This window comes from Lissotriton vulgaris, chromosome 5 (assembly GCF_964263255.1).
Source record: "Lissotriton vulgaris chromosome 5, aLisVul1.2, whole genome shotgun sequence".
Classification (NCBI taxonomy): Eukaryota; Metazoa; Chordata; class Amphibia; order Caudata; family Salamandridae; genus Lissotriton; species Lissotriton vulgaris.
In genome coordinates, this window is record NC_141693.1 from 1,969,047,569 (window position 1) to 1,969,072,208 (window position 24,640).

The window sequence follows — 24,640 nt, forward strand, 5'->3', positions numbered from 1 at the left end:
ACAAAATCCAGGCAAATTTCTGTATGGCTGTTCTGAAAAACTTATTTATTTTGTGTTATGTTAGAGAACAATTTTTCCTAACTTTAAAAAAATAATAATTAAAATAAAAAATAAAAAACCAAAGGTTAATGCTTAGTAATAGTTAGGAAAACTTGATTTATTATTTCTATACACAAAACTAAAACCACACGAACATTAGAAATTCTAGAGTTATAGTTATAACAAACTTCTAATTGATGCTTGGGACAAAACTTCATATAACTCGCAGACCTTGGTACATAGTGTTGTGAACTCACTAGGCAGACTACATTAACTAGAACTCGCCCAACTACCATGCACAGCTTATACCTTTTAATATTACCTCATTTATACCATGTTAAATCATCGCATTCATAGCAACCCTCATGGCATCTATGTGAACACTGTGCGTAAGCTGGCATTTTATTTTTAATTTTTTGCCATGGTCCCACAGGATTGCAGCAGAAAATGTCTGTTTTGGGCCCTGGGGTGCCCCTCTAGAACCGCTCCCTCCCTTCTGCCCCCCACCCCATTAGGACTAGGGGAGCAGGGAGTCCCTACTGTGCGCTCATATTTTTAAAACAATTGCACAACAGAGGACTAAGTCCCTGAGTCCTGTAACGGCTGGCAGCCAATCAGAGCCTTGCTCCTGCAGGAGCAAGATGGCCCTAGGTGGAAAAAGCTCCCCTGGCCTATCAGAAGGCTCCATTTTTTAAATTGTGGGTTCTAGGGTCTCACGCAATAGTCCCTCAATCCAGATATAAAAATATATTTGCATCTTTATTTTTCAAAAACTACTGAATGGATTCATACCAAATCACAAAAAGCATGCTCGATAGACCAAGATCTAGCTTTATGCCAAATTAGGTGTGAATCTGTTCAGCAGTTTTGCAGTAGTGCTGTCTAAAAAAAGTCTATTGAAAATGCATTGGGAAATTTGTTTTTTGCCCCCTCCCCTTTTCTCCTCAGACCTCACTTGACCGACCACTCCGAAACTTTACAGGAAGAAGCGAGGTGGACAAACTCATAATGGAACGTTTTGTGAAGGCTAGTCAAAGTTATTAGCAATCCAAAACATTCTGTCTATGCCACTGAGTAATATCTATATATTTGTAATCACTCCCAAAGTTTGCAACACCAGAAGAAGAGGTTGTTGTTGGGGATTTCAGATCTATATTGGTATAGTTCTAAAACCCTCCAACCGCGGAACAACAACTCTCCTGGTGTTGTGAATTTTGGGAGATTACAAAAAAATTATTAAGCCAGGGATTGGTGTAGTGGTGGTGGTGTGTGGGGGGGTGGGGGGGGGGGCGGTGTCGATTACAATAGTGTTACAACACAATTGGCTTTACATCCTACGATCCCAACATGCTCAGAGGGTGGGGTATGTAATAGACCAAAAAAATAAAGAAAAAAAGTAGAGGAAAAAAGCACACCACTCCTCATGGTCCTCACAATTGCAGAAGGCAGCCGATATGCTCCATTCTCACCTGTAGGACTGTGCGGGCAAAGGAGGAGCAGGGCAGCTTCTATGTGTCCTGGGGCAAGGTGGAGGGTTTGAGGGGGAGGTATACTGCAACTGCAACTAAGATTTAGAACAGCTACGGAGCTAAAACTACTTTTTTTTTTAATATATCCACAAGCTGTCAAACATTTTAGGGAGAGATATTCCTAAGTAGGCGAGCTGAAACGCCCAGTTATGAATAACGCTGCACTGGCTCTCTTGCTGTGCTTTATTGTTTTGCTTTTTTCCTCCCATTAAAGAAAAACATTGGTAGAATACGGCACAGCGAGTATCCAATATGCACGCACAGTGCATATTGCACAATGCACAGTGTTGGCGTGTGTCATTTTGTCCCCAACCTTGTATATTGGAAACAATCTGCAAAATATCCATATTCTGACAAGTGCACAACACTCACATTTTGCCTATTGTCTCCCAAATAGCTGAACAGATTTTCACCAACCGAGAAAGGTAAATAATGTCAAAAAGGCAGCTGTGCCAACGGAATTTGGTGAGTAATCCTTTCGTGATTTCATATTTCGACACCAAGAAAGAGGTACTATCATAAACTTCGTCAGCACTATAGTCTGATTTGGCACCCCCCTTATTACTTAACCATTTAACCATTCTGCACGCTCATAGATACCCTTCTAAATGCATCCTCCCCCGCCCCCCAGCTTGATCAAATTGGTCAGATTTTAAGGATTCAAAAATGGGATTTCCTATGAATTGAGGCATCCACCTTTACTACAAGGGCGCACATGCACCACTGTATGTGTGTGTGTATATATATATATATATATATATTATTCCACAAATGTATATATCTTTCTCCACCCAAGTTCAGCATTAAGTTAATACACCGCATTAATTACGTTTATATACTACATAAGGGTTTTAAGAGCAGCCATTTAATTCAAGAATATAGGAAGACAAGCTACTAACTATAAAAAAATGAAGACATAGCAATCTAGAAAATAAACATTGTTCTTCACGAACAGCTCACGCACTACTGAATTTCAAAAGGGTGATATGGCTTCTTTATTTTAAGAGAATAAAACACACATTCAAAACAATATCAAAATGCATATCTTTTATTTTTAATATTGAACCTATGTGGGTTTCATTTAAGATATTTACTTTATTAAAATACAAGTAATCTGAAGAAATAAGAGATCAGTACAATTATTTTAATGTACAAATGCAACTGTTATATATCTTTTTCTGTATTTCAGTTGATATTTAAAAAATAAAATAAAAACAGAAAAGGTGCAGGCCACTAGACCACTTTATTTTACATCCACTTAAAACGTCCCACAAAAGGATATTTAAGCTTTACATCTTGGACGTGCGCACAACGATAAACGTACAGTCCACTGTGTTCATTGAATACCTTTGCTGCTGAAATTTCTTAAAAGTATTTAAAGTGAAAAGAAAATGCAAGATCAAATGTTATGAGTGGTTCGAAGGTTTTCAAGACAGTATTCAAAAGAAATGTTTTCATTCACTCCAAGACCATAAAAAGGCAATTATACTGTACCACTTCAATTTCATTTCACAGGCATTCAAATGTGCTGCAGAGGGCATGGAAAGTACGAGGGATAAAGGAAATCAATAAGAATTGATATAAACACCATAATCCACAATATATTTTAGATAATTTAAAAATAAAAAAGGCAAGAGGCAGCATTTCAGCAGCAAGTGCTCAATAAAAAATAAAAAAAGACAGGGGATAATACAAGGAACAGGTGACGAAGGGAGAAAGGGACAAAGGCCTCAGAGAAAATACGGCGTAGTAGTTCTAGGTGGAATCACGCGTTCTGAATCTGGAACAGCACGAAACAGCTTTGGCTCTCTTGTGTTTACGTCTTTGAAGACCATGATTGATGCAATGTTCCCACAACGGTAGCAATAGTTGGGAGCCGACCACACCGTCACCAGCTTCTCATCGAACATGAACTTGTAGCCTTCGTGTACCAGTTGATGTGCTCTACAGATGAGCTTTAAATTGTTGATGTGAACAAACTGAAACGTAGAAAGAAGTTTGTCAATAACCAAGCTGCATTCGTTATCCAATGAACAAATATTTACCCCATCTGAAGTCTAATTTATTTAATTATAATCTTTTCTGAATACGCTTTTCATTGGCAGGGGTAAAAGAAATAATGGGATTTCTTCACAGACAGCTATTACTTAATTACCATTGGTTTGAATATGCAAAAGTTCACGGTTTGCTGGCCATGGAGACAATGGACCTGGCTGATCTTTGTACGCTGCAGGAGCTAATGCGTGGGTCAGACGGTATTCAGGCTGAAAGCATCAACTATGGACAAAATCGTGGCCCTTTCATACTTGGCACATGTCTGTATCGACCCACTTAGCCAACCATCTATTCTTGCTTTGTAGACTACTCAGCAGCTTTTGACGGTGTGGATTGCCAAATATAATGGGAGGAAACCAGCTGTCTAGGTTATACCACAAATACAATTTAATGCAATCATTGCACTTTATTCAGATATGTGGGTGCTCGTCAAGCTGACCTTGGAGACAAAGGTCAGAAATAAAAACTTTACAAATAGCGGTATCGAACAAGGATGCGTATTGGCCCCGCTGCTACTCAATTTATATACCAATGCAATGATCTAGGGAGCGTGTAAAAAAGGTGAAGTAATTTCCTTCAAGAATTGGTCTGCATACATTCTTAATTTTATAATATGCAGATAACTTGGTCATCTTGGATCAAACAAACAACGGACTACAGCAATCTCTAGAAGAGCTTTAAAAATCCAACCCGAACAAGCTGGCAGGAAAAGCAGGCAAAACACAAATAATGGCCTTTGGAAAATACAAGGAAAAATCAAAGATTGTGGGAATTGCTAACAGCCAAGATTGATTACTCCCACCTCACATAATTATCTGGGCATTTGGCTGGCAGATATGAGCAAATCACGAATCCACTGTAGAATGTTAATGAGTAAGTACGTATTGTATCTACTTTGTGAGCCCCAGATTGGATTTGGTCATCAAAAAGCATATCCAGGAATAAGAATGTGTTGATGGATATGTTGTCTCTTATTGTTTGTTACTGAATACGTATTTATCCCTGTTTTAATGTTTATATTGTTGGGTATTGCAGTTTAAAGACCAAGGTCTAAATAAACATTGCTTTTGACTGACTGACTGACTAATCCACTTGACTAGCTAGAAATGTTTTATTTGCCCTTTGTCAGCTAAACAAGTACTTATACAGCCCTTCTGCCGAAGCCATTATAAGGGTAATAAAGGTTAAGTTGGTGCCAAAATAAGCTGTGCCAAAAATAAGCCACACCAAATATGGGACACTAAAAGGGTATTACAAGAGATTTTTTTATGGCGCAGACAATGACTGAACATACATTTAGAAACGGGCTGTGGTGATTTAGACATGGATATAGACGCCTTATGAAGCACAAGTCTTTCTTACTGTGCTGAATATCCTGAAGAGACATCTTGTGGCATTATTAAGGAAAAGGGACTTTGAATCCTTAGCAACATACAAACCGTTTAGGCTTCTGCTTCCTTCTCATGATACAACACATATGTAATTCTGGGATTGTAGAAGAAACATCATGCAAGCTAGATTCTGGATACTGCCTATTAATGAATACAGATCAAACTGGAGTAAAAGGTCTAGAATCACATATGTAGATTTTGTAACTATAAAAGAGAATCCATCACACACCTACTCTGTTGTGTAGAATTTCGGTCAGCTTATTTGCCTACAGAAAGGGAAGCATATCCCTAATGAGGCATTGTTACTCAACTAATGGAATACTGCAGAAGTATATTCATCTTAAATATTTAAAACACCGCTGAGGGTCGATTGACACTGGATTAGCCAGCACACATTCAAAGGGTGGCATTAATTGACATGCCTGATGATGAACTTGAGACTGTTACAACTGGAATTGTGGCAGCTATATTTTAAGAATTTGCAGATAATCTTATGGTGTATATTAAGCATTTTAAAAGGAAAAACTGTTTTGATATCTCATTGTAATAATTTAATTAATCACATACAAATAAGCGACTACTAAAAGCTCCAATGTAAATTAAGTCAATGTATACATATATCTTTGAAGCAATAGTGTGTGGAAAACACACACACACACTACACTGAATGTGCTAAGATACCACATTGGGCAGAATCTTTCTGCCTTAGCCCCTTTGTTGTCCCTTTGTTGTCCCTTTGCAGCCCTTTGATACAAAGGATTCCCCCTAACCGGGCTATTGCCATGCACCAAAATAAGTGCCATTCTCAAGCAGATCATGGTTTTAAAATATCTGTCCGCTATTGTTAGCATTACTTGAAATTTAGTAAAACAATGGCACTTTCGAAGTACAAGACATTATGATGGCGACCACTCCCTTTAAGGGGGTTCAAATGTTAGCCTACTAGAATTTGGATAAATATTATTCTGGGATTTTGTTTGTCAGACATTAGCACATAGTGCCTCTATATGGGTCAGGTATACAAGATGTTTGAGTGAAAACGAGTTCTATTTTTAATAATTCATTAACACACTGTTGACAACAGGTAGACATTTGTGGGGAGCCATGAACTTATCCCTCTGGACCACTATCCATGTTTATATACAAACAACTTTGCACATGTGCGCAGATTTGAGACCAGTGCAGATAAGCTTAAATTATACACTTTTTCCAGACCCTGGTTTCAATATGTAAGCAGTTCTCTTGCACACAAAACCCCCTTGATGGGATCTCGAGGCAAGGGAAGGTAGAGGGGACTGGTACCTTAAGACGGTGAAGGACATGGAGGGAGGTAGGGTGAGTGGCAGGAAAAAAAAGGCAAGCACGCCTTTCTTCCATCCATGAGTATAATCAAAAAGCATCATGCTCTAAAAAGCAATAAGGGACCTCTGCATGCTCTTCAATGTAACCTCCAACATTCCATGGCTGCTGTATCACAGAAGTTAGGAAAACAGGTTTCCCTTGACGTCTAGCATGGACACCTAAACTCTAGAGACAAGTGCCTTCTCATGGACTGCAAAATAACACTTCTCTCTAGAATAAACCTCTTCATACAACCAGTCTACTGCATACTGGAGTGGATACGCATACTCGTACCATTCAGAGTCTTAGCCTTCCCACTCCCACTCCCACTCCCACTCCCACTCTGCCAACAATGTAGATCCCAGAGAGTAATGTCGTCTTGGGCACCCTCCCTGACATGCAAAACCCTTGAATTAAGGATCACATTTAGGCAGCACTGAAATACATAAAATAGTCAATAGGCGATTTTTACTCAGGTTATTGCCAATCTTAAAACAGTCTTCAATGTTTTGTAACTTAACTGGGAGACATCATACAGAGTTATCTGTGTAAAGAGACACTATTTGAGACTGGAGCACCAAAGAGAGGCCATAAACCCAAGCCTAATTCGGTTTACTAGTAGCTCCATCACCAGGACAGATCTAAGTGGGGATAGGGAGATACAGCATCTTAACTCCACAGCAGAATAGCAGCACAGAAGCCACCTCTCCCTCTCCCTCTCACAGCCTCCAGTCAGCATGCATCCTCACTCAGCCTCTGCAGGTGATCCACACTGTCACTCAACACCATACCTGTAAGAAGCTGGTGACTATTTATAGCTCTGTATAGGACAAGGACAAACACTGGCTTCTAATTAAAAGCCTCTTAAAAAACCACTAGCTCAGGTCTTACTCCCATTCAACTTTCTCTACGACTCAATGCCTTTATATGTGTTGACAAGGCTAATACAGAAGCATCAGATTGGTTTAATGTTTCTGCTTCTCCATTTTCAATTCAATTAAAACTATACCATTAAAAAATTCATGCAGAAATTCAACTCGCTTTTCAGTGCTTTGCTAAACAAATAAAATTCCCCAAAACGCTACCTGCTCTTCAGTGCCTCTCTGAACGTTTGGCCATCTGAACTTCACTGTATTACTAGTTGAAAGGAATTGGACTCCTTTATATATATTTTCTAGATAGTGTCATCTGTACTCCCTTTTCTTCAACCTTGTACTCACCCTCAATCTATAAGTTTATTTGATTTATATATGGAACCAGTTGTAGTAATGCTCCGCCTGGTTAATATAATTACCCCTTTTAAAACCCGAGCTTTAAGTAAAAAAGTGGCTCTATATGCGGATGACTTACTGATTTACACTAGTGCCCCCGAGTTATCAATGAAGCGATACAAACAGGTAGCTGGAGGATTCGGGAAGTTGTTGGGTTATTCAAATAATTGTGACAAAACTGAGGTTATGTCTTGGAATGTGGCAGGCATGAAAAAGAGGAGATATTTGGCAATAGATATTTCGAGAAGTTAGAGCAGATACCAGAAAAAACCTTGAGAGGGTGTTGCTAGAGATTAAAGAACAGCTAAAAAAGGGCATCACCTTATTTGGAGAATATTTTGTAGGATAAACCTAATTAAAAGGTGTGTTTTACCAAAGTTAACTTTATTTTATAGCTTTCCACTGACTTAACTCTGAATTCTTAAGACTCATAGTGATATTAACTCTTTTGTATGGGCCTCTAAAGCAGTATGCATGAGCTGGAAGAAACGAAGGAAAATAAAATAGGGGTTAATGCACAAATTTGGGTCACCTTTATATTTTAATAAGGTAAGGCTAAAGGTCCTGGAGGCTTCGGATTTGTGATGCAGTAAGCTCAATATTAAATTTAACATCTACTACAATGACACTGCAGCGATTTGGGATTCGTCAAGAACTCTGGAGTGTTTAAAGGATGCCTTGGGCATCCCAATAATAAAGCAGCAATATCTACATGGGGGTTGTATTGGGATATGAGGCAATGAGGATATGTGAAAAGTTATAGCTTATTACAGGAGGTTCCTTTACAAGGTTTACATTTGTGCAATTATCATGGTAAAAGGCACAATCGTGGACACCTTCGACTATTGAGGGCTTCCCCAAGGACAATCATACACAAACAAGTACAAACAAGTACAAACAAGTACAAACAAGTACAAAGAGAGAAATAAGACTCTGGAATGATTATCTGTGTGAAGTGGAAGAATTGAAGAGACAGGCACCATAGGAAATCTGGGCAGGATTCTTGCAGGATAAGGAGGTCAAGTATGATTGGCAAGTCTTCTTAGCTACACTTTATAATATTGTCAGTCCCGCCAATTTGTAAAAATATCATCTCTTTCACCTGCACAGAGACTATTGGACGCAAAGAAAAATGGCAAAAAGAGGAAGGCTGGATGTCGGTGGTGGGGGCTCTTGGATATCCACGTTTGCCGACTGCCCTGCTTACCATACATTTTGGGATGGAAGTAGGATCTTGTCTGCTGTACAAAATAGAGTATTCAAGGTAAGCCCATCATTCTATTTGGGATCTGCAACATGTTGGGAGAGAATGATGACACATTTTTTATTATTTAACTTCACTATCCAGATATATGATATTTAAGAACTGGCTTGAAAAACGCCACCCCCTAAAGGTGAATGATCAGTTGGCTGTTCATAGAATTAGGTTGCAAGACGAGCTGTGTTGCAACTCTGAAAGATCCTACTTTTGGCAAAAAGTAATAGACTGGCTGGAATCCCAAAATAAGGTCCTGGGATTTAAACCCATTTGAATTTCGTGGTCTGGATGAACGCAGATGAAGAGGCCAGAGCGGAGGTAGTGTGGCACCGGCTTTTTGACCTATTCGCAAATTGGATAGCTAGGTTTTGTTAGGGTTAGTCAATACCACATAAAGTGCGTCGATGTATAGAGGTTATGAGAACTAAACAAAAAAAGAAAACCTTGAACTCCGCATTCCTGCTTCTCAGATCCAAACTATCATCTTGTGACACAAGACATCCTACCCTACGCTTAACTCGCTGCGTGCGTCGGACGCCCCCACGGCCGTCCGACGGCTCAGTGGGCGTGTGCGGAGGATGGCCGGGGGCCGTCCGAAACACGCCCACTCATTAATTCCCCAGCACCGCAAAGGAATTTGCGCCGCATTCAAGGGGTTAAAAATGCATACACAGCATATTAATATATGGCCCATTGCAAAAGACTGTTCGATTGTCATTGCAATGGTAATCGCTAGTACAAATGTGTAAATGGAATTGTTACAGTTCTTAAAATCTAGACAACAAGTTAATGTACCCTGTTGACTATAAAGCACTCTTACATCCTCTTCGATTTTGTTGACACAAAATAAATTACTCTGGAAGTGGAACCCACTTACCCCCCCCCCCCCCCACCCGCAAATAGCTGTCATTCTATTTTTTTTTATTACATTATTATTATTTTTTAAGACTGCCTTCATGAAGCCACATTTCCTGCACACTCCCCATTGATGAAACAGTCTTCATACATTTCTCATAAAGTGTACAAGATACATGTTACAAGCTCTTCATATCGGGTTTTCAAATGCTTGTAAAGTGATGAACAAAGAAGCTGCAATAGGAATATAATGACCTTGCTTCTTCAGATGCTTAAAAATATTCTTCCTTTAAATACTCAAACCACCTTTGAGACCCTGTGCCTCACACAGCGCCAGGCGTTACATCTACAATTAAGTTAGACACCTCCCACGTCCATCCAGTACCCATCCTTAAAAACCATAGTACAGTCCTGAAATAAGCTAAGGCACCAAAGATAATGCAGTTTTGGGAGACTAAGGACTTAACTATGGAACACACTCTGGAAAACCATTGTAAGGCAAGCCTCCCACCTAGCCTCCAACAGAAGAATTATATTCCTTACCCAGTAATCATCTGTTTTTCGCATGTAGAGCTGTAAATGTGCATGCTTTGCATACTCCTGCCATCTAGTGTTGGGTCCGGATGTTTGCAAGTTGTTTTTCTTCGATGAAGTCTTATCCAGCCACGAGATAAGGTGACTCCTCATTTCGGTGATTGTGCGCATAGGCATGGACTCCATTGTTCAATTGTTTTCCCGCAAGAGAGTGAGAATGGAATGAGTGTAGTACAGAGATGTACATGAGTATATAATGTAAATAATGAGAACTGCAGCAACTACAGATGCCTGGGGAGGTGGGAGGGTGAATCTACAGGGGTAAGTAACCTAATCCGTTCGAGGCATGTGTGCTGTAGTTACACATGCTTTGCATAGACTATATAGCAGTATTCTCCCAAAGCGGTGGTTAACCGATAGGTGTTGCAGTTGTTTGAAAAAGTGTCTTCAGCACTGCTTGCCCTACATTGGCTTGTTGATGTGCTAACACATCCACACAATAGTGTAAATGTAAATGTATGTATACTTGTAAAGCGCACTATCACCTGACCGGCATCTTGGCGCTGTATACCGCTGTGGAACCAGTCCTGGCTTTCCCTGTGAGATGCTCCCTACTGGGCACCCCCAAATGTGAAACCAGGCATCCAGCGCTTTAGGGCCGTTGTGGAGATTAAGCAAGCTATTGCCCAGAGTTGCAGAGTGGGGACCCATGATTAGAATAGGCACTGAGGCGAGAATGATCGAGTCCGTGGACATTGAGCCCAAGACCCTGCCGCATCGGGAATTGAACCCTGGTCCCGGCCCGACCTCTGCATCAGGGTCTGCCGCTCTAACCATGGAGCCACACTTCTTCTAGTGTTTGGTAAATGTGTGTGGTGTGGACCATATTACTGCCTTACAAATGTCAGCTATAGGAATGTTACCTAAAAAGGCCAAAGATGCTCTTGAATTAAGAGTGGAAGTGCTCTTGGATGTATAAATAAAGGTTCTTTAGCATAGCAAGTTTGACTGCATTTAACAATCCATCTTGAAATACCAGATGTAGAGATAGGATTGCCTTTGTGAGGTGTAGCAAATGCAACAAATAGTTGCTTTGTCTTATGAAATGTTGCTGTCCTTTCAACATTCTACAATAACGCTCTCCTGACATCAAGTGTGTGAAGAGCTCTTTCTGCAACAGAATCAGGTTGGGGGAAGAATACAGGTAACAACTGATTATTATGAAAAGCAGAAACCACTTTTGGAAGGAATTTTGGGTTGGTGCGAATAACTATCTTTATGAAGCTGAAAGAAGGGCTTCTAAGGTTAATGCTTGTGGCTCACCAACTCTCCTGAAGTGAAAGCAAAGAGGAAGGCAACCTTCCAAGAAAGAAACTGAAATGGACAACTGTGTAATGGCTCATAAAATTGACCCATGAGTCTTGTAAGCACAATGTTCAGATTCCAAAGTGGTGCAGGAGGTACACTGGGTGACATTACACTGTTAAGGCTCTCCATAAAGGCTTTAATAACTGGAACTTTGAAAAAAGATAAATGTCGTCTATTTTGCAAATATGCATCTACTAACACAAAGTGCAATCGAATGGATGTGGAAGCTAGACCAGCTTGCTGTAGACGCAAAAGTTAACAAATATTATTTTGGATAGAGGCATCTGGCGGATCAATATTGTTGTTACAATATACAACATATCTTTTCCTTTTTGCTGCATAACATGCTCTGGTAGTAGGCTTTCTTGCTTCTTTAAGAATAGACATACAATCTGGTGGCAAATTTAGGTCTCCAAACTCTAGGACTTCAGGAGCCAACTCGTTAGATAAAGTAACTTGGGGTTTGAGTGTCCGATTTCTCCATGGTTCAGAGTGAGAAGGCTGGAAATGAGATGCAGCTTTTGACGTAGAACCACTGATAATTCCAAGAGTTTGGGGAATCACGGTTGACGGCCCATGTGGGAGCCACTAAGATTAGTGTGAGCGCGGTTTGCCGAAGCTTCCGAACCAGAAATGGAAGGAGAGGGAGAGTCTGAAAAGCGTAGGCAAATATCACTGGCCGATTCATCCAGAGGGCATTGCCTTTGGATAGAGGGTGTGGGAAACTGGTGGCGAAGTTTGGGCATTTTAAGTTGTCCACTGTGGAGAACAGATCTATTTGTGGGAATCCCCATTTTTAAAACTATGGATGGAGACTTGGGGATGAAGTTCCCACTCATGTACTTGTTGCCGCATCCTGCTAAGGAGGTCAGCAATGGTCTGAGATAGGTGTGACAGTTGCAGAGTGTCTCACCCCTGTTTTTGTGTGTAGAACATGTCTGTGCGGACTAATACAATTTTCCCTATGAGGAGAGACTGAAAAGCTTTCAGTGCTAGATACATAGCTAGGAGCTCTAGATAGTTCATGTGAAGACGTCTGTGCTTGTTGTGCCATTGACCCTAAAAATTGTTAAATTGTGGAGATGGGCACCTTAACCGGTGAGAGATGCATCTCCTGTTAGCACGATCTGTGGAACAGGGTCGAAGAAGGGATGCCCTTTTGATAAGTTTTGTGTGTTCTACCACTGCAGAAAACGATAAGCGTGGCTGTCTACCAACACTAGATCTGATAATTGACCCAGAGACTGATTGCACTGATGTGCTAAGCATTCTTGTAGGGGACGCATGTATAAATAATCTTGCATGTGGCACTATTGCAAAGCATGATGCCATCATTCCTAACAGTTGCACGACAGTCCTGACTGCTAAGTATTGGTTAGTGTGATACTGCAGTACCAGAGTTTGAATATTTCGAATTCTGGCTGGATTAGGAGAGGCTAGAGCTGTGTGAGTGTTTAGAGTCGGTTCTAGATAGGACTGCATCTGCGATGGCTGAAGATGAGACTTTTACGTATTAACCGTGGAACTCAATTGGTGGACAGGTCTAATGTGGAGTGTGTTGTAAACACTTTTGTTGTGTGCTGGCTTTGATGAGCCAAATGTCTAGATATGGGAGGAGATGAATTGGTTGTCTTCCGAGCAGAGCTGCCACTAATGCTAGACATTTTGTGAACACTCTGGGAGCAGTAGTTACTCCAAACTGAAGTACTTTGAACTGATAGTGTTTTCCTGCTATTGCAAATCTGAGATATTTGCGATGTTCTGGGTGAACTGGAATGTGAAAGTAAGCGTCAATCAATCAGAATACTTGCAAAGCGCGGTAATTACCCGTGAGAGTCTCAAGGCGCTGAGGGGAAGGGGTGCCGCTACTGCTTGATGAGCCAGGTCTTGAGGAGTCTTCTGAAGGCGAGTAGGTCTTGGGTCTGACGTAGGTGGGTAGGGAGGGTGTTCCAGGTCTTGGCGGCGAGGTAGGAGAAGGATCTGCCGCCGGAGGTTGTTCGTTGGATGTGGGGGACATCGGCGAGGGCGAGGCTTGCGGAACGGAGCTGGCGGGTCGGGGTGTAGAAGTGGAGTCTGCTGTTCAGGTAGGCTGGTCCGGCGTTGTGGAGTGCTTTGTGTGCGTGGGTAAGGAGCTTGAAGGTGATCCTCTGTCGACTGGGAGCCAGTATAGGTCTCTCAGGTGGGGGGTGATGTGGCTGCAGTGGGGGATGTTGAGGATCAGTCAGGCGGAGGCGTTTTGGATGCGTTTTAGACGTCGTAGGCGTTTGGCTGGGATTCCCGCGTAGAGAGCGTTGTCGTAGTCCAGTCTGCTGCTGACGAGGGCCTGTGTCACCGTTCTTCTTGTTTCGTTCGGGATCCACTTGTAGATCCTGAGGAGCATGCGGAGGGCATTGTAGCAGGAGGAGGAGACGGCGTTGACCTGTTAAGACATGGAGAGGGAGGAGTCGAGGATAAATCCTAGGTTGCGTGCATGGTCGGTGGGTGTCGGTGCTGTTCCCAGCGTCTTTTAAGTCTAGTGTGGACATAAAATCGCCTTGCTGTAGAAGTGGAAGCACTTGCTGAAGCGTAACCATATGGAAATGTTCTGACAGTATGCAGAGGTTTAACATCCTTGGGTCCAGAATTGGTCCTATGGAGCCGTCCTTTAAGGGGATTAGAAAGTACAGAGAGCAAACCACTGAACCTTGGTACTGGAATGAAACTGGTTCTATGGCTCCCTTTGTTAAAAGAGCTTGTACCTCTTGTTTGAGGAGCTGAAGGTGCTCGGACAAGAGTTTGTGAGTGCGAGGTGGAAAATTGGGAGGATTGCTGGCGAGTTCCAGGCAATAAGCATGTTGGATAATATCTAGTACCCATTTGTCTGAGGTTATGGATTGCCAAATGGGAACACATTGTTGAAGTCTTCCCCAGACAGGTGTTCAACGATTGGGGGGAAATGTAGGCAAGTCACTGCCTATTGGGGAAGGGGAGTTATACGTTGGCGTGCTCTTAACCCCCTTGAAATGGTTTCCTCTTTCTCCTCCTCTATGGAAACATCTGCAGGGAGAGGGCTGTGTGTTTGATTTATAGGAGGAAGCATCAGGGTACGAGGATGTACTTTTGGACCCTCCTCTATAAAATGAGCTGTGAAAAGAGCATCTGTTTGACGGGGACTGAAGCACACCCACGGACTTCACCGTGTCAGAGTCCTTTTTAATTTTTTCTAGGGCCTCATCTACTTGAGGTCCAAAGAGATGTTTATTAAAAGGGATATTTAAAATAGACTGCAGAACCTCAGGTTGAAAACCTAAAATTCTCGGGGCCTGTGGCTGGAGCCTCCGTTGGAACGGGAGGTTGCTCTGGAGGTGGCAAAAAGGGGTCAAAATGAAAGGTGTGTGTACATTATCAGAACGATGACTGGTTTGTAGGAACTGTGAGACTATGTCGTGCGATCGGGATGGGTGCGATCCGGGTGGGGGAGTTTGGGGACGGGGGGATGGGGTGTAGATTTGTTAAGTTTGATATTAATTTTGGACTCAAAACGATGCATAGTTTGCTAATTCTTTGATGCTGTGTATTTGATTAGTAGTTAACTCCGGAGTGCGGGGTGCTGCGCTATGTGTGCAATCTATCAATAAAAAGTTGTTTAAAAAAAAAAAAACATTCTAAGCCAAGCATGTTGTCTTAGGAGAATGCTGATGTTCATTCCCCTTTGTGCAGTGTCGGCAGCATCTAAAGCATATCAAAGGGAGGAATTTGATATTAGTTTGCCTTCTTGTACTAACTCCAGAGCTTTCTTCTTGTGCTCTTCTCATCTCATCCCAGTGTGCCCTGTCATACCTAGCTAGTAGGCCGTGAGTGTTGGCAATACGCCATTGGTTAGCGGCTTGGGCAGCCACCCTTTTACCAGTTGCATCGATCACCACTCTGACTGGGGACTGGGCATCTGCAGAGGTCTGAGTTTACTCTCTTACGAGCATTAGACTACTAGTGATTCTAAATGCAACTTCTCCTCAATAAAAATGGGATCAGATTGTGGGGGGGGGGGGGGTTATTTTTTGTCAACCCTAGGTGTTAGGATACGGGCACGGTACGGGGTCCTTAAATATTTCATCAGCAGGTCTCATCATGTCCATTAGCATAGGAAGACTCAGACTTGTCCTATGTGTAGACCCTAGCGTCTCAAATAAAAAGTTTTCTTCCCAAGACTCTTTGTAAAATGTAACCCAATGATAAGCTGCTGCTCTTGCAATCAGCTCTTGATAAGCTACATTATCATCTGGAGGTAATGGCTTCACAGGCTATAAATCTGGATCATTATCCATGGGTGGAGCAATATTATAGTCATCCCATGGATCTACTGGTAAATGACTATTGTCATTGTAATCATCATCATCCCCTATATCAGGCTGTGTATGAGGAGACCCTATGGTGTTATGTGTAGAGGATCTGAGCCTGGAAATTGTGGTAGTGGTGAAGATGGCAGAGGTGGAGGGGATTGCAGATTAGTATGAACAGGACTTGTTGCTATGTCCTTCTTTTTCTTAAGAGGAATTTTATAAGTAGTGTCTTCTGAACTAGATTTCCTTTTGGAAGGTAGTTCTGCCAAAATAGATCCAGTATCTGGATTGATGTAGATTGGATTCTGATTAGGTTCTTATCTCTCTTTCATAAGGTACTGGATCGGTTCTGGAGACTCTGAAAGGCCCTCGTTCAGATTTCGGCAGAAGGTTTCAGTTCCGAACCAGAATTGTCTTTCGGGGCAAGAGGTTTTGGTTCTGAAGACTGTTTTTGTTGACTCGATCCAGAGTTAGAAGGATTGACTGATTGTTTCGGTGTTGGGCCAAAGGCTGAGGCATCGGAAACATCGTCTTGGTTCAAACCAGGGCCCAAAAGCAGAAGCCTTATGTTTGGTCGAAGAGAGTTTGTGAGATAAAGGGTCTTTAGTACACCCCCTCCTGTACAAGTGGCACGTCTTCAGACTCCAGCTATATGTCAGTTTCTGGGAAAGAAAAGGCTTCTTCCTCTTCCGACGCTTCGACCTCATGTTCGGATTCTTCTCCGAAGATATTTGGTATTTGTTAGATGCTTTGTCGCTGCATTTCTCTTTGTCGAGCCAGACGATCCCGCAGATTCTTTTCGATCGGAACGACCGACAAGCCTCACAATCTTCTTCCTTGTGCTCCAGTGAGAGGCACAAGTTACAGACTTTATGTAGGTCGGTGCAAGGGTACTTGGAGTGGTACCGAGGACAAAGTTGAAACGGAGTCCGTTCCATCGCAGAAGGCTGGACAGACGTGGTTAGGCCCGTAGGCCGCCCACAATGTTTTCGACCGAAGATGGAGAGCTTCCCGAGCGATTTGATACTCGGAGAATATGGAAAGGAGTACGATAACAATAATGTCATGGGTACAGTGGATTGCGCACCAAGGGGAACTCGAAAGATGGTTTCGTACCGGAGCACAGCAATACACGTCCGAACCAGATGGGAGAAAGAAAACAATCTAATAGAGTCGATGCACATGCGAACTATCACCGAAAGGAGGGGTCACCTTACCTCGTGACTGGAAAAGACTTCTTCAGAAAAAAACATTTTGAAAACATCCGGACCAAACACTAGATGGCAGGAGTATGAAAAGCATGTGTATCTACAGCACACATGCCTCAAACAAAATATTTCTTATTCTTCCACACAATCAATCTTTCTAATTAGAGTCTCACATGCAGTGATTGTTTGTAGAATCAGGCTACATATAGTCTATAATCTAGTAAGTATATTAATTCAAACCCTTTTCCTGCCATAAATGCAAGAACAATATTTAATAAGGATTACATTCCTTCCATTCTATGTTCACTACTAGAATTCCCAGGGAGTTCAGTTTAGTATTTTCAAAGAATTAATCGGGACAGAACTCAAGTGACCAGATGAACTCCTTGCAATTTCAGAAAATGCTTTTATTATTCACACTATGAAATAACGAAAGCTAAGAATGCTACTACTGCATAATACATGATAGATGCACTGGTTGAAATGATGAAGACAGAAGTATTTGACATCCAACCCTAACCCATTAGAAGTTGAAGTATTATTACTATTGCATATTACCTCATTTGTGACCTTTGCGCCAAACAACCAGCCGGCACCTCTTGGACTTATTGCCCAGGTATCAACATCCTCAGGATCAGACCACACAAGGTCACAAAATGCTCCTTTGTGAGGAATTTCTTGATTGCGTTCAATCGTTCGGATCTGGTCGAGCGTCTTGATGTCTGGTGATAAACCTCCGTGCACACACAGTATCTGCTCATCTATTAACTAAAGAAAGTATAATGTTATTGCAAATTGCTAAATAGACCAAGTAGGAGTCATTCATTTCAGACTGCTAAACGACAGAGAGACAGACAGACAGACAGACAGACATATAGATAGATAGATAGGGCAAACGGTAATAGGTAGTTAGGAAGAGCATTATTGTTTTGCCAATAACTTTGGCGCCGCTTGAGGAATCTTTACAAAATTTTCAAAACTTTTATTTTAGTCGGTTCAGCTGTTATGTTGAAAGTTTCGGTGTAATCCATCAAGCGGGGACTGAGAAAAAAAAAGGGGGGGGGGGGGGGGGTCTCAAAACAAATTTTCCCCATGCATTTTCCCAATAGGGATTTAGAACACAACTACAGCCCGAACCGCTGAAAGAAATTACACCAAATGTTGCACAAAGCTAGATGTTGGTCCAGAAAGCATGTTTTTTGTGGTTTGCTGTAAATTCATTCAGTAGTTTTAGAGATATTTAAGGTTAAAAATATAGATCTCGGATCCACAGTACCCGTGCTGAAACAGGATTGCTGCCAACACTTCAACCAGGAAGTGTTGGCAGCTATCTTGTGACTCAGCTTGAAGCCCCCCCCCGCCCTCCCCACCCCCTTGAGGGTTAAAAGCATTTTTTTTAATTCTATTTTGCCGCTAATTTGCATGTGGAAATTGAAGAGAAAATTTGAAGCGCGGTCTCTTACACTTCGTTACTAATTGGCCCCCGGTTGGCCCAGGTCCCAGGGGTATTTTAATAAAGTAGGGGTGGAGGGGCACCAGGGACACCCTCCTGGGGTTTATTGTTGGCCGGGGGGGATCAGAGCCTCCCCGATAATTTTTTTATCATAAATAGGGGGGGGGGGGGGGGATGTTTGGGGGGTGGGTGTGGGTGGGGGAGCGGCTCTTGGGAAACCACCCAACCAGTTCCGGGGACCGGTACCTCCCTGGGGCTTTCATTTAAATTAATGTGGGGGGCAGGACACCCCTCCTCCCAATGCAGCCTCAGGGACCGCCACCTCGCTTGTGCTTTTGTAAAATTTAAACGCGGGGTACCTGTGGAATCCCTCACCCTCACAGCCCTGCGGACCACCACCTCCTCGAGTTGGATTGTAAAAAAGGAGGGGGGCCGCATGGCCTCACTCCTGGGGTCATAAATGGCCCTAGGGACTGCCACCCCCCAGGCTGGCTCCTGGTATGTCCCAGGGTGCCCACCCCGGGACATAGCTTTTGCTATGGCTTGGGCAGGAGCTTTATAGCTCCCACCAAGCCATAGCAAACTGTGCTCTGCTTCTAGCAAGCGAGAGCATTAAAAATACTCTTGCTTGCTAGAAGTAGAGCACAGAGGAAGGGGCAGGTTTCAATGTGTAAAAGCAATGATGGCGCGAGCAGCAGGGGTGGAGCAGTCAGCGACCGCTCGGGCTTTCAGGCTGCTCTTATGGTCCTCGACAAAAGTAATGGGGTGCCTGGGTGGGACCAAGGCACCCAGAAGAGAGCCTGACCCCAGGGGATGAAATCAGACCAGGAGGGACCCACCTTCCTTAATTAAAAATAAATAAAAAGGCAGGGCCTCGAGTATAGGGTCCCCGGGCCTGAAAATGGGCCGGGGAGGGGGGCGGCCCTCACCTCCCTTAACCCCTTTGCAGCAGGGGTGATTACCCCGCTGTGCTGGGGGCGCGCACAGCGCCCCCGTGCACATGACGAGCTCAGCTCATCATGAGGCACAGTGCTCGTGTGCTCATGACAAGCTGAGCTCGTCATGACAACACCCATTTCTGTGGAACGTTCAACACAGCAGCGGAATTATCCCCGCGTGTGATCGTTCCACGGTGTAGGAAGGTGGATATCTGACTATATGGTTACCCCAACTTTTTGCCTAGTGTTTAGCTGGTTTTCGACTTAGTTGGCCTGGGATCCTGCTAATCAGGGCCCCAGGCTATCATCTCTCACTGTAAAATGGACTCCATGTACTTTAGGTACATCTCCAATTGGACATTGGGTCTCCTTATGAGCCCCTGTATAGTGTACCATAGGTACCCAGGGCATAGGTGCAGCCAAGGTCTACCAGGGGCTGCAGCATGTATTATGCCACCACTGGCTGGCCATCCAAATTGAAACAACTGGCTGATCATTCAGCTGGGGCAAGGTGGTGTAATCACCCTTTGCTTTAGATATAGTATACCTATATCTAATCTTATATATAGACACATATACACCTATAAGTCACTCCTATGGCAGGCCTAAACAATCCTGGAGGCAGAGTGCTTTGTTTTATGTGAGATGGTGCTCTAGCATGAGCTGAGCCTGTCTGCAGCTTTCGGAACCATGTCCTTATAGCTGTTCTATGATATAGCCATACCATATAATCTTAAATGCATTATAATCCTTGCGGTTAATGCTAACTTTGGTTTGGCTTTATCAAAACATGTCATGTAAGGTGTCATACGCTTTGGAATACTATCCCCTTGCCAGTTCTGGCGACGGGGGTAGCATTCCACCCTTCTAGAGGGAGAAGACATGTTGTTCCTGTTAATCCCGGTTAAAGTTAAGAGCCTCAGCATCACAAAATGGATGCTGCTGCCACAGGCACAAGTCTGACCTCCTGCTGCTGGGAGTCCTTCCAGCGAGGGAGGCTTGGACAATAGGTTCCCTGTCTTGGGAGGCGCTAGCACCACCCCAGACAGGCCATAGTGTTTTGGGGCAGGGAGGGCTGAATGAAATGAGACACTGCCTGGGGCACACAAGGTGCTCCATGCATAGTCTGGTTGAAACCAGTTGCTGGGGCACTTCAGCCCCAGCTCTGGCGCGAAACTGGACAAAGGGAAAGGGGTGTAACCATCCCCTTCCCTGGTCCCACCAATAGGAGTGACATAGCAGGTAATCCAGCCCCTTTGACTAGTATATAGGTAGGAGCTGAGTCAAGAGACTTTCGATTTATCCTGAACTGAAACCTGAAAGGAAACTCTGGACCTTCGAAATTCTACTGCAACTAGAAGACTGAAGAATCTCCCTTGTGGTCAAGGAGTGACCACCCTGTGCAAACAGGCACCAACCAGCGATCTGCGGTTTGCTTTGTTGACGCTACCGCACGAGCCAGAGCACAGAGCCTGACAAGAACAAGACTTCCAGACTTCCTTGAGCCCGATCCACAGCCACAGCAAAGCTGAGACCCGTGGAGGCGACGAGAGACGTAGGACCGGCCATCTTGAAAAACCTGCTCATTGCTACTTGTGCAGATTCTGAGGCACCCTCGAAGTTGTGCATTGGGGATTGAGAAGCCCCAGCCCCGAGCACCTTCTACACAGACGCACAGCCCTCCACACTCCACGGGTGCCGCGTGGGGCCTGCTAGTGTTTTTGTGCTCGAAGCGTCTGTCGAGTCACTCGCCCGTTGGCTAGTGGCCTCTGTGACGACAAACCTTTAAATCTACACCACTGGCCTGGTTGCTCCAGGTTGGCCCCTGCTTCCCTGAAAAGGAGAAGCCCCCCCTGACCTTGCTGGTCTGCGACAGAAGCCATCTTAGATTCCTGCGTGGGTTGCCTTAGCCAAGGCTTGTTGACTCCAATCCGAAAGCCGACAACTAGATCCTTCGTGGGACAGTCCGTATCCAGCTCCTGGTCATCGTTGACGTCCCCTGGTCCACTTGGCTGCAGAGACAAGCGTCACGACATCACCTGATTGCTTCACGACATCGCCGGGTTCCTTCCTGGTCACTGGCTAGTGACCCAGACTCTGTCCCCTCTGCTTTCAGGTACTCTTCATCCTCGATTCGCCCTTGGATCCAACCAGACACTTCTCTCCTGGTCTCCTGCAGCATCTTTTCACAGGTTTCCATAGGATTCAGTGAAGAAACCAGACACTTTGACACCCATGCTCCCGGCTCCTGTGGGTGAGGTAGCGCGAGTACTCCGGTGCTCCTGTGGGTATTGACTATCCTAGTGTCCTAGTTTTCAGTAGCTTTCTCCTAGTCCATCCGGAAGTGTCCTACATCAACTAGTTTCTAATTCTTTCGTTCCCATTGTATCCCTATGAGAACCCGTGTGTGTGTTTAGACACTGCACACACTTCCTGTGGGCCTCCTGCTTCCTAACCTTTGGTAGTTCAGTGAAGCCCCAGCGATTCCCTAGGCATATTCCTTGTTTGTGACGTGGTTCTTATACCACTATTTTAATATATGGTTTGCAACACCCCTAGGGCTCGACTGTATCTTGTGCAACTTATTGTATGATAATTAAGTATCTTGTTATGTGCTTGTGCCTCTGACCTCAAACAGTTCAGAGGGGTTGTGTTAGTAATAAATACATATATATTTTATATATAACCTGTGTGGTGTCCTTTCATTTGGTATTCAAGGGGTTACATATGGTGAAACAGCTGGCTTCACATGCTCTCTGAAGTTTTAGCCTAAGACGACTTTGTCCACGCAATTGCTGAGAGGACTTCAAAGGCCATGCCTCCTTTCTCCACCACTCTGCAAAGAGCTCCCTGGTGCACTGCTGATTGAAGGATTTAGTCCCCTTGGTTATAGAGTGTCCTTAGGGGCCAACAAGCCCTCCTGTTTCGCCAGTAAGTCTCACACAGCGGAATTGCTGAGAGGTCTTCGGAAACCATGCCTCATTATCCGCCACTATGCAAACGCGCCTCATGGCACTGGTTGGGGGATGAAGTCCTCTTGGATACTGCAGGTTCTAGGGGGACCAGAACCCCTCCTATTCCCCCAGTAAGTCCAACACAGCAGGATTCCTCAGAGCTGGTCGGAGGCCTCGCCCCTTTTCTCAACCAATCTGCAAACGTGACTATTTAAAAAACCATAGAAATTCACTTTAAACATTTTTTTACAGGGTCTTTCTAGTTGGGATAAAGAAAAAGAATAAAATTACATTCACTGAAAAAAACCAAAAGTTTACATGAACGTTATGATTAGGCTCAGATTTCACTCGTACATACAAAACCAGTCAAATTCAGCAGTTCTAGTTACCTGGGCTAACTATAACTGCTTATTACATCACTCATGACATGGTCAGTGACATAACTAATGAAAGAATGCACAGAACCACTCACACACCCTCACTTCTTCATAGTCATTCACTCACTCGTATAGCCACTCACACAATCATTCGCTCACCCATACAGCTACTCATACAACCAGTCACTCACCTACACAGCCACTCACTCGTCTATACAGCCACTCACACCGCCATACACCTACTCACATACCCACTTATTCACCTACACAATCACTCGCGCACATCCACTCACTCAGCCATACAGCCTCTCAACACAGCCACTCAGCATACAAGCTCTCCCACACACCCACTTTGATGCAAGCACTTATACATCCGCTCACTCACACACACACACACACACAGCAACTCATACACCAACTCAACCAAACACCCACCCACTCACCCATAGAGCCACTCACACCACCACTCACCTATACAGCCACTGACACACCCACTTACTCACCCAGTCACCTAGTCACATAGAATCTCACCCACACAAAAGCTACTCACACACCCATACAGCCACTCACACACCCATACACCCAAGGATATATAGTCACATAGCAACTCACTTAGTATGTTAGAAATAGTATCTCAGTAGTAGTGCACCTAGTATACTAATTTAACTTTTGTAAGTAAGTTTGTATACATATTTAACACCCATACTCTTACAAATGACTTAAACTCACTGGATGATGTTATCAGTGAGGTCACGGACCATGTCATGCGTGATGTAATATGTGAGTGCCTAAGCAGTGCATTGGGGAGGAGTTTGTTATAGTTTGCTCAAGTACCTATAACTGCTGAATATCACTTGTTTTGTATGAGTGAATTCTGTGCTAAACTAGAACGTCCCTGTAACCTTTGTTTTTTTTCTGTGAATTTCTCAGGATTTTTGAAATTTTATTCCCTAACTATAATGACCTGTAACCTTTGGCTTTTCAAAGTGAAAATATATATATGTATATATACATACACACAATTATATATGTGTGTGTGCGTGTGGGGGGGATTTAGCTGAAAGGTACACAAAAAAGCATGTGGTAAAGGCAAAAATACAGTCAGTGAGAGTTTGGATGGGAGCTGGATCCTGAGACTAAGAGTGCACAGTTATTGCGTTGAAATTTTGTGTTCTTTAAAATGAGGTGAGTTTTCTGCTGTTCCCTAAACTGGAAAGGGGTTGGGGACAGTCCTGTGGGATACAAGTATACTGATTAACATCGTAGGTGCATACACGGAAAAAGCCATTTGCTTGGTCTTTTTTTTTTTTGCACTTCTTTGACCCCAATTTGAAACGGTCCTTGTTGCAGCAGTCCTTAGAGCCACTAAAGGTTGGGTGAATGCCAATTATGATGGTTTTGTAGAAGATGCATGTGGTTTTGAAGAGTGTGGATCAACAACTGTAATTATATAGTTAATACTCTGAATACCTTTAACAGAAATGCTAATAAAGTTTTTTACTGAATATATTGCTGCTGCCTTGAAGTGCACTTATAATACATGTGGTACATGTAATTGTAATGTATAGTGCATACACTACACTCCAATAGTGATTTTTAAAACAACCATATAGATTACAAAGGATGCTGGTGGTAGACAAGTTTTAGTAGTGGTGAGGTGGCAACAATTAATTTCTGGAATCCACGGACCATATCCAAAATTTTACGCTATAGAAAAGGAGCAACAGAGGATTGTCACTATTCTTTGGTT

At 43.3% G+C, this 24,640-nt stretch overlaps 1 protein-coding gene across 1 annotated transcript in view; it reads right to left on the reverse strand.

Annotated features, from left to right (window-relative positions):
• Positions 1-2,600: 2,600 nt before the first annotated feature.
• PPP6C (protein phosphatase 6 catalytic subunit) overlaps positions 2,601-24,640 on the reverse strand; it is a 128,599-nt gene continuing 106,559 nt past the window's right edge. The window contains exons 6-7 of the mRNA XM_086924675.1: positions 17,727-17,936; positions 2,601-3,547 (exon numbers count right to left, since the gene is read on the reverse strand). Of these exons, the coding sequence (XP_086780801.1) occupies positions 3,299-3,547; positions 17,727-17,936 (459 nt within the window). The 3' untranslated portion in view covers positions 2,601-3,298. The remainder of the gene's footprint in view (positions 3,548-17,726; positions 17,937-24,640) is intronic.